Below are 16,867 nucleotides of genomic sequence, written 5' to 3'. Positions count from 1 at the left end.
GCGAGGGATTGCGACTGATTAAATTCAAATATTTAAATGAGCGGGGCAATTCACCACGCCGAAAAGTGATGCGATCATCTATAAAAACCACTTAATTTTAGGGGGTAGTAGCAAGGCCAGGCTTTTTTTTTTTATTAAAAAAATTTAAAAAAATATATTTTTTAAGATATTTTAATTACCTCCACGGTGATAAGCCTTAAGAAAAATTTCAAATAAAATGTTAAAAATATTTATCTTATACTTTTCTTTATGTTCATCCATTATGTGAAGTAAATCCCATTTATAAAGTGAACTCCTCTAATTCTAAAAATCTCCTATATTTGTCTATACACAAATAAACTTCTATACTTAGCTAAAAAAAAGACAAGTACTCAGTAATGTCGCATTTATTTTCAGCTTCCCGATAATGAGCCAGCCACTGTCATTCCCATAGAAGTCTGTGGCAATAAGAAGGCGCCTTATCCGCAAAAACATCCGAATCCGTTGCGTTCCGATCCGCTGCTGTTGCTGCTTGACACTTGAAAAAATGTTGAGAAAAAAAGTTTATTTGCAATGACAAACTTATTTGGAATGTTATTTTTTTTATAACTTAAGCCATATATAATTCATCCAGTAGGAAACTTCACGCTTAATAAAATGAATACATGATTATTAGTTTAGGGTATTAGTATTCAAGAAGTTTCTTGAAGATTTCATTTTTTAAAATTGTTCGAAGTGTAGTTACTGCTGGATGCTAATGTCGCATGTTGCTCGCGGAGATGGCGCAGCGCCATGGAAAACAGTGCCAACGACAACGCAAAGCCGATCGCGCGTCTGAGCCCGCCGGAAGATTATCGACAATAACCAATTACAGCCCCCCAAAATCCGGAAAATGGCCCCGACCATGGGCCGAAATGGATCGCTCCTGCTGTTCGCCGTACTTCTAATTATCCTGGATGTTTTCCCATCAGTGGATGCTAATCTCTGGACACGATACAACAGCAATGCCTATCAGACCAGAAGACGCTCCGGTCCGAGTAATCAGTGTCCCAAGGTGTGTACCCTATTCATTGGACCCTCCTACCACTAAAATCGTAATAATTGTCGTTGTTGGATCACACATCAACGAAGAAAAGCCTTAGGAAGCCCTATGGAAAGCTGTATAGTTTATACATATACCTTTGAGTATAATTCAGACTTTGTCCTACTTGATATAACTTTAAAGTTTAATTTAGATCGGCAAAAGACGCCGTATAAAAAAGCTGGGTAAAACCACAGTGACTAAGTGAATGACAATTAAGTTAAATTAAAGCCCCTTATAATAATCACTAAATATGTGTTAGCATTTGTATGGGTTTACTAGATCCCATGCAAATTTCGTAACAATATTTATTAAAAAAAAAATGAAATACTGATACGATTAGAAATTGAGGTCACCTTTTAGGAAACGAATGCTTGAGTAAAGAACAAAACAAATAGAACGTCAGACAGTTAAGACTGCATTAGATATTTAGATGCAGGTGCAGTTTTAGAAGTCCCGTCCCTGGTCACGTCCCTGGCTGTCCTAACTGGATCACTTTCTTTGGCAACGCTTCACTTCGATTCGATTTCATTCTGAGCACAGCCGCCGGAGGAAAGCATCTCAAACCCAAACACAAACTTAAACTCAAGCTCAAAGGCTCATCAATATGCCGGTCACACTGTGACATATTTCGAGCCACTAGCGATGACACCATCTATTTAAATATTGAGAATACCCGAGTATAAGTACGTTTGTAGTTGAACTTCGGTAATTCCATTTTTAGTAGCGTGTCACAAAAACTTTTTTACACCATTTAGGTTGGAGCTTTATGTACATTATATGTAAGTATGTACTAATCGAAGATGGCAGGAAGAAGCCACTCATAGAAACATATGTTAAATTTTAGCTTACCTATCTGACAAGCTTTTTTTTGTAGCTTTTATGTCTTGATGATAATATTATCGCCAGAAAACAAAGTTTGCTAAAATTCAGGAAATTATCTCAAACAGTTTCCTGGTCCGCATATTTTAGGAAATATCATTTAAAACAAAGAATGAACCATTTTATAACAGTAATAGGAACGGCTTATGGTAGGTGATTGGATTGTTTGCATTATTAGCTCCGTAAAAAATGTTGTTCCATTAGAAAGTGAGGAAATGTGAATTTTGTCTGGATTTCAACCTTTTTATCACAGTAAATGGTAACTGAGATACCCTACACTTCCTTCGATTATCGAGCACGTTCCATCTCTAACGACAAGAATGAATGGGACATTAAAGTGAGGCGCAGAAAGAGCAAGGCAGAAGAAATGGGCTCACACCGATGCCAAAATCAATCACACTTTCTAAGTGGCTCAGACGTCGTCTGCGTCTCGCTGTCTTCCCACCCCGTGGCCCCCTTTCTCCGCCCCTTTCTTTACGTCTTTCTTTACCCCTTTCTTCACCTCTGTCTACATATCCGTTGGCGGCGACAATTGCACTTTGATGCAGGTGCAGTCACACAAATACAAACACCGAAAAGCGAGCCAAAAGCCAGAAAACAATCAAAAAGAATAGACAAAAGACACGCACGCAGAGATTTGGGAAAAGAGGTGGGGAGAAAGGGGAGCGAAAGAGGAGTAAAAAGGGGGCGGCACATGCGGGGCAATGCGCTTTTGAGGCGCATCAATCAGAGGCTGACTTGCGTCTGCATTTCGCGTCTGCAAGTCGCGTCTTGAAAGACAGCGAAAGAGACGGCAGTAGCGTTGAAGAGAGAGATGGCAACAGAGACAGCGACACCGACTCCTCAATGAACTGTCAGTAGTCAATCACGGTGACAGCGCTAACGGCTTTCGTCGTCTGTCGCTTCTTTAACTCTTTCTCTTTCTCCTCCCGAAGTTTGTTTTGTGGTCGCTAAGGCAAACAATGTAAATAGCTCCAGCTAGCCAAAGTTGAAGGGGGAAACTAGCATTTATGGCCTTAATGTAACTTAGCGTATTTATTTATTAGCCTGCTTACAGCCTTGACCTAATCAATTCAATAACATTTTTTTTTAAGATTATTATTGAGGCTTTAAGCTTCCTTTTAGTTTTCGGAATGTTGTTCTAATTATACCCTTGCAGAGGGTATTATAATTTTGGTCAGAAGTTTGTAACGCAGTGAAGGACGTTTCCGACCCCATAAAGTAAATACAGTGGCTCACAGCTTATTTGACCCACACCTAATTTTCAACATTAAACAGGTATAACTCCTGAACCATAAGAGATACCCATAAAAATAAAACGCAGAAAGGTTAACTGTTGTTTTAACTTCAAAAATATGTTTTCATTTATTTATTCTAGCAAGGAACTTCTTAATTAAACAATAAAAACTAAAAATACTGCCTTTTTCAATGTCACAGCTTATTTGACCCAGTTCATCAAATTAATTATAAAAAATTGCAAAAATATATTTTTTTAACTTTTAGTATTTGGTATGTCCGCCCTTTTGGTCCACAACCGACTTAAGTCGATTGGGAATAGATTCGACCAATTTTTTTGATGTTCCTGGGGTGATTTTAGCCCATTCTTCGAGCAAAGCCGTTTTCAAGTCATTTTTATTGGAAATATTGCGCTCCCGAATTTTTGAGACCCGCAAAGCCCACAAATTCTCAATAACATTAAAATCGGGTGACTGAGCTGGAGATTTCATTATATTGGGACAATTATATCCCAGCCAATATTGAACAATACCCTACTTATGCTTTGGGTCATTGTCTTGGTAGAACCGAAAACCCTGTTTTATTCCCAATTTCTCAGCACTTTGGAGTAAATTATCCTTAAGGATATTAAGATAAACATTTTTATTCATTATGCTTTCAATAAATTTTAGGTTTCCGACTCCTGCTGCGGACTTACAGGCCCAAACCATAACGTGTCCGCCGTCATGCTTAACGGTGGGTTTTAGATGTTTGTCCTGCAGCTCTGTATTGGCTTTGTATGTTCTTGATCAGGATCAATAGGGGAGTCGATCCATGTCCGTCCGTCCGTCTGTCCGTCTGTTTCAATATTGTTTGCGAGCTTAGTTTAAAAGCTAGCGATCTGAAACTTCCACAGTCGTCCTAAAACATGTGTACGCAGGTCAAGTTTGAAAAGCGCCCCGATCGTACGTCTATATCCTATAGCTCCCATAGGAACAATCGGATATATGTACCTTGCAAGAATTGAAGATATTTAGCGCAGTGTAAAAGCTTTGACATGCATCTTTCCAAATCTTTTTTTTTTATGCATACCTTGATCAGGGTAAAAGAGCGTGCCGATCGGACTTCTATATCATATAGCTTCCATAGGAATTATAGGGTGAAATCGGTCCAAATTTGATGTTTTTCAGGATATTTCGCGCAGGACATTAATTTTTCCAAGTCTTACTTATTTACGCAAACCTTGATCATGGTAAAAGCGCTTGCCGATCGGACGTCTACATCTTATAGCTTCCATAGGAATAATGGTTAAAAGGTGTGAAAATATCCCTTTTTTCTATTTTTATATGTCTGCAAGGGTATTAAAACTTCGGCTTGCTGACGTTATCTTCCGTCCTCGATTTTAAATATTTTTACTGCAGAACTTAGAATAAATGCATAAATTAGAATAAATTCTTATACGATTACCTGATTTAAGGCAGCATTATAAATAATATACGTATATTATGTTGGTTTGATAGTCTGAAATAGTTTTAAGGTTAAAAGTTTGTGTTAAACGTATAATAATTTTATTAAAAGGTATAAACGTTTTATCAAAACGTAAAAACGTTTGATAAAATAATTGATTATCATCCTGGTGACGTAGACTTGGATTTGTTTTCTCCATATTTTGAAACTTGTTTGAACCAAAATCAATGATTTGACTAGGGTAGAAATGGAGAAAAATTATTTGTACAAAATTCTAACTGACATTCTATACGTATGAGTAATTTTTAAGAAATAAAAAGGACATATATTTTATATTTTTTTTTTAACACCCTAATGCTCATAAGTTTGGAATACATACAATAATCATGTACATATATATGTACATAGCTATTTATGTACATATGACCTGTTTTTTTAGCGCAACCTATTAGTTATAATAAGAACAGTTCGTACGAAAAGGCCTTAGAAATCACAGAGCAAAATATACTCCTTTTAGGTGGGAGCTATTAAAAACTTCGATTTGGAACGGATGATGGGCTTCTGGCACGTGGTGCAGTATTATGCTTCCACGGAGGAGCTACCGGAATACGCTTGCATGCGCAGCCACTTCTCCTTCTCCAAGGATGATCAACATGTGGGTGCCTACAATTATTTAATCTCTATACGATATAATGTTGGTGTCCCATTTCAAATAGATAACGATGAACTTTAGTTATATATTTGCGGAAGATCCGTTGCGAGAGAAGCTTGTTGGCAACATTACCTGGATGATACCCAAGTTCGGGGAGCCGGGACACTGGCAGCACACGGAGGATATATGTAAGTACAGAAGAAATTGCGGTGTTAAAATCCAGAACAATGGCATAACAACAAAAATGCCTTCAAGTATGCAATAAATTGTAGGCTTAGCTAAGCTGATTTCGATATTTATTTGCATAGTTTTGGGAACCGAAAATATTCGGTATATTTTAACATATTTGTAGGAATACACAAACTTTATAATTTACTTCATTTTATCCAGAACTGAATAACTAGAATTGAGACATTTTAATGATATGTATAATAAAATTATTATTTTGATAATTGTGATACAGATAGATAAAGATTTTTGAATTATAATCAAAATTAAATGGGCATTTGTGAAGGCATTTAATTGGCTAAATTGTTAACATACCCTTTTCCATTCCAGATGAGGGTATATACAACACGTACGTCCTGGACACAGACTACGACAATTGGGGCCTGCTGATGCACTGTGCCGAAAAGAAAAAGCAACCGCGATACCTTTCCGCCCTGCTTTTGGCCCGCAAGACGGCGTTGGCCGACAACGAGATCAGTTTCCTTCGGGGAAAATTGCCGCAGGACATCGACGCATCCTTTATGTTCAACATCGGACAGGAATCTTGCGACAATCTGATGGAATCAAGTCGGGACGATCCGCTGGCCTACGTCGTAAATGGTCGCCAGAATGCCAAGGAAATATTTAAGGTTGTCAATAATCTGTGACATTATTTATCCACCAAATGCATCTTGCTTGAAAGTAAGATCATTTTCAATCACTGTTTTATTTTTTTTCCCACTTTAATATTCATATATTAAAACATGTTTTATTTAATTATTCTAAATGATACTATATAACAAAAACTATATATGATTTGTAGATAGTAAAAATGTATTTTGATTTGTAAGAATTCCTCAGATCTAAAATATTAAAATTATTAAAGCAGAAGTAAAATCTTCCTCGAAATTTTAAATGGTTTTTGAATAAATGTCGGTATATAAAATATAAATTAGACAGTTTAAATTATGCTGTACTTAAATATAATACAAAGTGCATTTAATAAAAAAGTTTCGCGCCCCTCGAATGTTTTTTGAAAAAAAATCATATCGATATATAATATTATACATATCGATATTTCAAATCAAAAACCAAGGGAACAGCTGATTCGTTAAAGTGCTGTAAAATTCCCGAATGCAAAGCTTTTAGTGTTGTGCAAATTACAAAATGGATGAGTTGCAACTAGTTAGACTTACTTCCGCTTTGCAACTGCAAAAGTTAGTATTGAAGCTATTGAAGTGCAGAAAGGTACAATTGCGGTGAGTTGACTGGCAGAATTCTGTACGACTGTCAATATAGAGTCCGCACTAAAAAAAACCAAAGTGGGCGCTCTAGTTGAATCAGTGTTGCAAATCATGCAAATATCACATTTCAATGTATCGTATAGGGGTGGTGCACCCATTCATAGACTATCGCCAGGCACGGCTTATCGATAGGCGCTATTGCATACCTGGTACCCCGTCTTCGCTACAATATTTGCCTTTACCGGTTCTGCTGCATTGCAAACGTCAATCAATTCGCGTAATTATTAACAATTTAGGTGAGTGCTAGCCACTGAAAGGCAATCGCAGCGGGAATAATGCAAAAAGGAGAGCGTATGTGCGTTGATTGCGCTTCTCGGTGTAAAGGCGTGCGTGTGTGCTGTCTCTATGTTTGTGGGTGTGTGTGGGCCCCTGTATATGTGTCTCTTTTTTTCTCAATTTCCAAAGTGTGCTTCTTCTTACTGCTCGGCACATTTTGTATGAGCGCTTGTCAAAATACGAGTATAATAATTTAATTTTGCCCCATTCAACACGGCGTGATCACCTAAACAACTAGGAACACTCGAAAGCGAAGGAAAACGCATTACAAAAAGAAAACACGCAAACCTACCAAAAAAAAGGAGCGGAAAAAGAGAGTGTGTGTGAAAGTGTGTGCGAGCAACAAGAAGCGGAGTCAAATAGATAAAAAAAACGAAGAAAAACTTTCGTTAAGTTTGCGATCCATGGTATTTCAACAATAAATTCCGCTCGCCTGGCCAAATTACGCAAAATAATCCCCTTAATGTATGTAATAGTGCGTGAGCGTTTGCCCCAGTGTGTGTGTGTGTGTGTGCCCTGTCCGTGTGTGACATGTGCATAGTTGTATGCGTGTGCAGGATAATTTGTCAGAAAAAAACGTTGCAATTCCTTTCAATTATTTTGCAGCAAAATGAGCAGCTCCGAGGAAGTCTCCTGGGTCACCTGGTTCTGCGGACTTCGTGGCAATGAGTTCTTCTGCGAGGTGAGATATTGCCCACCATATTTCCCCCGAATTGCTATATTGGCGTTATCTAAGCGCGCGCTATAAGTGCAACAATTACAAAGTGCAGCCCTGAGCTGCGGCTGTAAATGTGTGTGTGTGCCGCAAGGTGGGGCAATATTGTGCCCAACTGTACACACACACACATAAGATAAACCATATATATATATATATATATTCAATTGATAGATCTAATTTCGCCTCAATTTTCAGGTGGACGAGGACTACATACAGGATAAATTCAATTTAACTGGTTTAAATGAGCAGGTGCCCAACTATCGCCAGGCCTTGGACATGATCTTGGATCTGGAGCCGGGTAAGTGGCGCATTAACTCTGTAAATCCAAATATCCTGCTAATATATTGTATGATTTCCAGAGGACGAACTCGAGGACAATCCCCTGCAGTCCGATATGACCGAGCAGGCCGCCGAGATGCTCTACGGCCTTATACACGCTAGATATATACTAACAAATCGCGGCATCGCTCAAATGATCGAGAAATATCAAACTGGCGATTTCGGACACTGCCCACGTGTCTACTGCGAAAGTCAGCCCATGCTGCCCTTAGGTGCGTAAACAGATCCTTGAAAATTCAGTCAAACTTAAAGTGTCCCAAGTAGAACTTATCATCGCTATGATCAGCCTTAATTTTCCACAACTAATCTGTTCTACTCCAAACTGATCCGAATTCATGAAAAGCCAATTGTTGGGCAACTAAATTTCATTATAATCTGACTCCATTTTCAAAAGCTAGCATTTTTCTTAGTAAAATGTATATTCTTTTTTTTTTAATTAATACTTTTACCGGAATAACAAATCCTTAAATGACCCGTCCAACTTAAATCATCCCAAGTAACACATTTACTTGAATTTGGTATCTAAAATTTGAACTCCAATCGAAGAACAGATCCTAAAAATACAATCTGGCTCGATTTTGAGAAATCATTCTTGACCAATTCGTTTACAGAATAACGGATATGAATCTACCTAGATCATTTCCAAGTCTAAACAAATCGCTTAATTAACCTTGATAGTAAAATCAACTCATTTCCCAGGGAGTAAGATTAGTTTAGAACTCGAAAACTTTACCTGTATTTGTTATGCCACATTAATATAGGAGCTAATTATGTTTCCCAAACCAAACTATATGTCAGTATAAACAGACGTCAAGAGCCTATACTTGAACTTCGTTGCTTACAAATTTCTAGAATATCAATACTGATGCCTACAAACCTCATATATTGTAATCAATCATTTCACCACAATAATTACATTGTTAGAAATAAGTAAATCATTCCAGAGAATTCCCTAGCTCTTAGACTTCAACTTCATAATCAAAAAGTCAGGATTGTTTCGATAATGTCATTAAAAATCTATACTCAATAATTATGCAAAATAAGACATTCGCTAGATTAAAACATTGTCAAATGGGACTATTAGATATAGCATTTAATTGGCTATTACAATTTAAATTCAAGCCAGATATGTGTAAAAAATATATGCATTTATTATATTTCTAACGCTACGTGAATGATAAATGATGATTAATCGTAATCCAAACTCTAAACATGTTTATTTCTCGTTTCTTCAATAACTTAAATATTTATGTAAATTTGTTTCACGGAGCTCGAATGACTGCAATCCAAATTCGATTTTCTCGCATTTCTTTAAATCAGCTTTTCTACTCTCTAATTTGTATAAGCTAGACGACTGTGAAATTGATCAGAAAAATAAACACTTTACTTGTATTTGTACATTACGCATTGGTGCATACTTTTGATCTATCCATTTCTTTAGAATGTTTTTAATTGAAAACCGTAGAAATTAGTTGAATTTTGAAAGGTTGCATCGCGGTAAAAGCTGGAAGATGCTTACTAAAATACTGTCTGGTCTAAAATATTTTCGTTCCCTTTTTGTTTTTGTTAGTCTGTCTATAACTTCATATAGATTTATTTCTGTAAGCCCGATTAAAACTTGTTGCCAGCATAAAAACATAAACATTTCTTGGGAACTCAAATATTTGCGAATGAAAGATAATACTAGTTTCTTATCCTAACTCCAAGATAAACTTTAGTCCCAACTTTATAAGCTCAACCATTTATTGATCTTACCCGTATTTATTTCTCAGGTCTGTCGGACATTCCCGGCGAGGCAATGGTGAAGACCTATTGCCCTAAGTGCATTGACGTGTACACACCCAAATCATCGCGCCACCACCACACCGATGGCGCCTACTTTGGCACTGGATTTCCACACATGCTCTTCATGGTGCATCCCGAGTATCGTCCCAAGCGTCCTACTAATCAGTTTGTTCCAAGGTGACTTTTGACTTAACTTACGCCGATGTACTTATGCTCAACTTCACATTCTGTATCTTCTATGTTTGCAAATATCCAACACGAATCCTGCTTCGACGGCAACTCGAACTACAAACAGGCTGTATGGCTTTAAAATACACAGCTTAGCTTATCAAATTCAGCTGCAGGCAGCAGCCAATTTCAAAATGCCACTACGAGCGGTAAATTTAAAACTTATTAACTAGCTATTATCTTTACCCTTATAACCCCACTCTCTCATCTTTTTTGTTGTATATTATTTTGAATCTAAAAATCTATATATTGACTAAAAAAAACGCCACCTAAGAATCATTCAACTAAGCATATATATATATATATTATATCTTTTTTATTTGTTTTCTCTCCCCACACATACAAAACCACCAACCACCACAAATACCAAATAAAATCAAATCAAACATCCTCAAAATCCGATCGACAACCTGAACCTGATATGATAATGAATCTGAACGTGTCTCTGCCTGTCTGATAAAACCTATCGATCTACATTCGATCGTTCCAATCGATCGATTCTTAACATTGTGTGTAGAAAAACTAATTCAATAAAACCCCAACAAAAAAAACACAAACACATACGCACGAACACAACTACAACAACAAAAACAATCCATATTGCATGTAAACAAAACAAAAAATCGAAACGATAGTTTACAACGGGAAGACCGATAGACAGCAACACACAACAACCACAACAACAACAAAAACCACACTGAGAGACAGAGAAGCGAGACGGAGAGAGAGACAACTGTATTGAGGTTTTTGAGCGCCAGGAGCAAAGAATCATTTATACAAATATAAAAACTAAAAAAAAAAAAACACAAACTGCGTTTATATTTAAAACATTGAAAAAAAAAACAAAGAAATTAAACATTAAACAGAAAAATTGTATTACAAAACGAAATAGAAGAAAGGATAAACCCACACACACCTATTCATTTAGCACATTCAAAAAAGCATTCATGCGATTTAAATTTTTATTTTCTTCAATTCAATTCTTTTTATCTAAAATATATATAAACATGCAAAAACATATGTATTTATGTTAGCTATTAGTATTACCGAGAGCAGGAAATCCTTAAGATTGATTTTTAAGTTCGAGGACTATACATGCATAACTCATATAAACACAAACACTCACACATATACACTTGCATATATATATATTATTTGCTTTAGTCAATTAACCGATTTTTGTGTTTTAATAATCGTTCGTTTCGTCACCTTTGATGTATGTATGTTTTTTGTGTGGCATTTTATAACACTGGCAGTGCAACACTTGACCAAAAAAAAAAATTAAAAACAAGAAACAAACAAACAAAAGAGACTCGAATTAGACAGAGAAGAGAGAGTGTGTGAGAAAGAGAGAGATATAGGAAAAGGAGAAAGTAAATTAAAGTAGAGAAAACAACGATATAAGCAACGTAGTACTTCCAAATAATAAAGAAAACAAAAATAACGATCAGCATTTATGTAAACGACAACGCTAATGATACCCTGTATAAATCCCATAGCAGCCAGTAACGCCTGCGAATAAGCCGAAGATCCCCAAGCCAGCGGCGGGCAAGAATTAAGGATAACCCAGCTCCCTCAAGAAGAAACCGAAACAAGAGAAAAAACATTCAATTCAGTCATTCACATCCACTCACTCACACAAACGCACACACACACACAGAACCCCAAAACCCACAGAACGAAGAGGAGGAGAAAAGAAGCAGCCGCTTGGAAAATAAGGATGTGGACGAGGAAGAGACACGGCACGCAGCGCCCACGCAACGAAACAAATGAATTAAAAAGAAGCCCCAAAAAGCACACATACACACACACTCAACTCAGACACACACACACTCATGAGCATGCACGGACAAGAAGGAAAAAGGGAAAAGGACCACGCAATGCATCCTTTTCCCAAGTGCACACACTGTAATAAAACCAAGAGTAACGGCAAGTGTTGCCTTATCGTTCGCAGAAGCAATAAAAATCGTGTGACTGTGTTCAACAATCAATCAAAAACGCAAATGATGAATAAATCGAAAAGCCAGCATTTAAAATTGATTGATTGTGTGTTCAGTAAAGTTAAAAAAATTATAATACATACATGGCTTTGGCTTCGTTCCAGTTGTAGCGGCATTAATCGGTATAGTTTAGTTTTTTAAGGGTCCAATTCAGAATCGTTTCCATTTTAATTCTACTGAATTCTTCCCTCACCCTTGTTGTTTTTTTTTAGTTCCTTAATTCTAAACGTATTGTATGTAGTGCAAGAGCATTTCCCAATTGTAATGATGTAGAATTGCATTTATTCTGCCAAAACGAATCAATTTGTTTTTTTTTTATGTTGTTAAGATCAATATGAATATTTGCGTAAAATTAAAAGAACGCAAAACAAAACAAAAAACAAACAATAAAACAAGAAGTGAAGAACGTTTTTTAAGAAAATTAGAAATAAAGTATAAATATATATATATATATGGAAATCTATATAGAGATCGATAGAAAGGCCGAGGACCGTTGATAAGTTAATCTGAAAGTGTGCAGAAAACTGTTTACAATTAATAAATGAGAAAATAAAACAAAACAAGAAATGAAAATAATGGAGAACAAAAGTAATAATAACAATTACTAAAATAAAAACAAAACTGATATTTAATACAAATCGCCGTCTATCATTTCGCCACTTCGAATTAGATATCCCCTCACTTAAATGTATTAAGATCATTTACAGTTACAGTCAAAATATTATTATTATATATTACTATCTAGGGATGTACGTTAAGTTTCAAAAATCCCTTAATAAGAATGTATGCCACACACTCATATAGCTTGGACTAGACTTTTGACATTCGTAAAAATTGCCATAGGTCATTAAATAATCCAATTCAACTGATTTATCTCTTTAAAATTAAATTCCTAAAAGTTTTTGTGATCATTGTAATTATGTTTTACTAACCTCAATAATAGTTAATTTAATTACAATATTTCCGAATTAGGGCTTTTATTTTGACTGTAACTGTCTTAATGTCGGTCACTTGCGTGTCACCGCTGTGTTCAATGTTCCATGTGCTCTGTTCCTGGGTATTTTCGCATACCTTTTTAATTTGATTTCACTTTTCTATATGCTATGCGCTTGGCACCTAAAGGACTACATTGCACTCTGTCAGGAGATCCTGAGTCGTCCTGATCCCGAGGCCGAGGCCGAGTGATCGTCGTTGTGCGTAGAGCCCTCTCCGTTTTCCACAGACGAACTTCTTAAACTTGCACAAAAATATTTTTTATGGAGTCTTAAAGTTGCAGAAATAATGTTAAAATATTTTGTAGACTATCTTTTATGAAATCTTAATGAAAAAGGAATTCTATTTATCTGATTGTTTTGACATTTTCATTATAAATCCGTAGTTTTTTTTTAAATAACTTTAAGAAGTTAAAAGGAGTTCAGTTCGCTGGTAAAAAGTTATAATATATATTATTTTTCAATCATTTTAATGAGCTCAGCTAGTTTTTTTGGTTGTTAGAAACAGGGTTTTGCCTTAAAAAAAGAAATTTTAAACTATTCTTTAAATCATATATTAGGCATTGGAAGTTAAAAGTTATTTTAGTTCGTTTTGACCTAAGAACGTTTGCGTTAGAAAAGTTTTAATTCGCATATTATTCACTCCATAATCTTGCATTAACCCATAACGACGATACAGTGCTATATATAACCGGTTGTGACAAAAGTTGGCTGCTGCAGCATCCGCCTGGCTAATTTATTTTATACTCCCCACATATTTCCCGCTTAGCTGGCCGACCTGAATGCGAATGTGAAACGAATTCAACAAATAAATATGCTTAACTTATACATTATTGGTTTATTTTTAATGTTAACTGAAATGGGTCAAACACGCACCTCACTCGCCATCCATACACCTCCCAATGTACACAATGTTCGGCACTGCTTGCTACTCCATTCCATGGACAACACAATAACCCTCTATTTATCACTGGCACTCGGTATAAATTACTTTTATGGGTATTCAAAAAAACTCTAGAGATTGAAAAAAAAATAATCGCAAAAATTCCCTTTTTTTCGTTCTGAACAAAAAAAAGGTTTCTTTGAAATCTAAGTATTTTTATTTAATTCCGAAAATCTTTAATACACTTTCTTCAGCATACTTTGCGGAACTTTCTAATTATGTCCCTGAAAAAATAAAACTAAAATTCAAAACTAATTTTAAAAAAATAAACTTTAAAAAAATACTTGTAATTTCTTTACAATACCGAAAAGCCCTTTTTTTAATTTCCTGAGACATCGAAACTACCCCTAAAATTAAGTAAAGAAATGGTGAATGAATTATAAAACACAGAGACGCAGAGACACACACATAATGAAGATTACTAAGAATTTGGAGATTTAGAAGGACATGCATATCACCCCGGATTTTCCCTGGAATTTATATAACAAAAAAACAAATTTATTTTTTACATTCGTCAGCTGGCTTTTTCGTTGGCCCTGCCAGCTCATTTGGTATAAACATTCACGGTTCAGATCAACATCTTCAGCCATTCCATACCATTAAAATCCTCCTTTCCCGTTTTTCAATTTTAAAATAATTTTGGCAGAATGGGTATTGATGCAATTTCACTTTTACGCAAATTAAACCAAAAAGGCTAATAAGAAAAAAACAATATAACAACTTACATTTTTTTTAAACTTAAATCCAGCTTTAACATTTAAAAACTGTATTAATTCTATCCTTAAAAAAATAAAGTGAAATGGCATTAATTTTGATTTTGCCGAATTGGAACCATGGTGGAATTTATTCCTACAATTGATTAAATTGATATTGATGTGTGTGTTTCTTCTTTCTCTTCTGCTTTCTTTTTCTATTTTCTCCTCTCTTCCATTTTTTGCCTTGTGTGTGTGTTTTTTTTTAACAATTTGATACGATCCGATCCGTTTTGATAATGTTAATTCGCTGATCCGTGCAGCAACGTGGTCAGCCGCCCAAGGACGAAGAGCCTGAGAATAATGCCGATACGGTTCCCAAGCGCCTCTAAGCGCAAGCAGTGCAGTAAAGCAGTCCAGCAGCCGATACACACCCACACATAGACACATGAATACAAACACACACCAGGCCGGGCCACACTGAGGAAAAAAGTTTGGAGAAACGAGCGAGAATATCTGTACGAAAGAACCCCAGATAGACAGGAAGGACCAACATCAAAATCTTCAACGCTGGATTCAAAAGCTGAAGAGCCATTTATTCAACATATACAGAAACGAAACACACAGTCAGCTCCTGTCCGAAAAATAAGAAAAGAAAATAGGATCAGGTGCAGTGTGGCCAGAGCTTTAGTGAAAAAGGTAAAAAGTAATCTAATATTAAAAAAAATGTACATTTGCATAATTTAAGTATAGCTTTTTTATCAGGAAATAATTGTGCAAGCATCCGAATTTTTAAACTAGTTTATTGAATATTTCGAATATTATAGAAAAAATGTTAAAAAATACAAAAACTTATATTTCAAATTTTCTAAAATATATGAATTTGAGGTTAAAGGATTTTTAGTTTAAAGGGTTTAAAAACTGGCAGAGTTGCTTTGAATTTGTCCTAAATTTACTGTTATTAGATTACTTTTTCCTCTAATAAGATATTCTAATTGCACTAAAACTCAGGTCGCACTGATCAGGTGTATTCGACTTTATTCTTTGCATTTTATTTACTAAGTGAAATGAAAGGGGCTAAACCGATTTAGAAATAGTCTTTTAAATATTTAGTCAAGTGGCCGGATACCCACCTCTGTTGCCCCATTTCTTTCCACAAAAACTAAATCCGAAAACGATTCCGATTCCCAGCCTATTTGCTTCCTTATTAAAGCGTACTACTTCAAAAACTTTGAAATATCTATAGCTGAAAGCAGAAAACCTACAACAGCAATAAAAACAGTAAAAACCAAAACTGAACGTGACCCGAATTCAAATATCGGTGTTCCCCTTTTCGAAATCTGAGAGTGCATATACTTATATAGAAATACATATACATATAACATATAAACAATATACCGTTAGCTTATTTATATATGTACACACACATACACATCCAGACCTGTTCCCAAATTCGAATTGGGTTTAAATTTAACGAAAACGGAATTTCAAATATTTACACTTCCCCAAAGAGCCCAGAAATTTAAAAGTTCTGCGGTGAGGTGAAATTTCCGCTGTTCCGAGTTCGTTAAATTCAAGACCGTTTGCGAAAACGAGAACAGAACTGATATTTAAAACATAAAAAAAGAAACCAACAAAATATTTTATGTATTTTTTTAATGTATTTAAGAATAATTAAGATTAAAACAAAAAAAAGTGAGGAAGCAGTTGGAGTAAGAAGATAATACCGTTATCGCAGGAATTATAAAACAAAACAGAGATAAGGTTGATATGATGCGCAAGGAAATGAAGATGAATTTCGATGCCAGCGAATGGAGAAAAAACAATAAAGATGATAAAACCTGAAATTATCTTTTTATGTGGGAAATTCTTGTAATATAAAGTTTTAAAATATTAAAATAAAAATGCTTAAAAACCAGGTTCACTGGTAAGTTTACATAATTATAAAAAAGGGCCCTATTTCTTTTACATTATTCCCATTAAATTTAACCATTCGACGCCAAAATTTGTTATACTGTTTATTTATTAGAAAGTCTATTGCCTAAAATTTATGGACCAAGTTTCCTGTTAACAACGTTATTTAATATTGTAACACAAGAAAACCGTT

General features: G+C 35.4%; 2 protein-coding genes across 6 annotated transcripts; both read left to right on the top strand.

Moving 5' to 3' along the window:
• Positions 1-794: 794 nt before the first annotated feature.
• On the top strand, positions 795-6,364 carry LOC108041092. Its single transcript, XM_017118877.2, has 4 exons — positions 795-1,033; positions 5,142-5,279; positions 5,341-5,464; positions 5,835-6,364. Exons 1-4 carry the CDS (start codon positions 872-874, stop codon positions 6,149-6,151), a joined length of 741 nt encoding a protein of 246 aa, XP_016974366.1. The 5' UTR covers positions 795-871; the 3' UTR covers positions 6,152-6,364.
• A 531-nt stretch (positions 6,365-6,895) lies between these two features.
• On the top strand, positions 6,896-16,607 carry LOC108041096 (casein kinase II subunit beta). 5 transcript variants are annotated; one of them, XM_017118884.2, is made up of 7 exons: positions 6,896-7,023; positions 7,670-7,745; positions 7,977-8,079; positions 8,141-8,332; positions 9,893-10,082; positions 10,201-10,282; positions 15,084-16,607. In XM_017118884.2, exons 2-7 carry the CDS (start codon positions 7,674-7,676, stop codon positions 15,150-15,152), a joined length of 708 nt encoding a protein of 235 aa, XP_016974373.1. In that variant the 5' UTR covers positions 6,896-7,023; positions 7,670-7,673; the 3' UTR covers positions 15,153-16,607. The 5 variants fall into 5 exon arrangements, with proteins under 5 accessions (XP_016974373.1, XP_016974376.1, XP_016974375.1 ...); XM_017118887.2 differs by lacking the exon at positions 15,084-16,607 and adding an exon at positions 11,633-13,471; XM_017118886.2 differs by lacking the exon at positions 15,084-16,607 and adding an exon at positions 10,769-11,577.
• Positions 16,608-16,867: the final 260 nt, after the last annotated feature.

The sequence above is a fragment of the Drosophila rhopaloa genome, unplaced genomic scaffold, assembly GCF_018152115.1.
Source record: "Drosophila rhopaloa isolate 14029-0021.01 unplaced genomic scaffold, ASM1815211v1 contig_3, whole genome shotgun sequence".
Taxonomy (NCBI): domain Eukaryota; kingdom Metazoa; phylum Arthropoda; class Insecta; order Diptera; family Drosophilidae; genus Drosophila; species Drosophila rhopaloa.
Note: the sequence above shows the minus strand (reverse complement) of the source record. Positions and strands in the feature narration are given on the sequence as shown.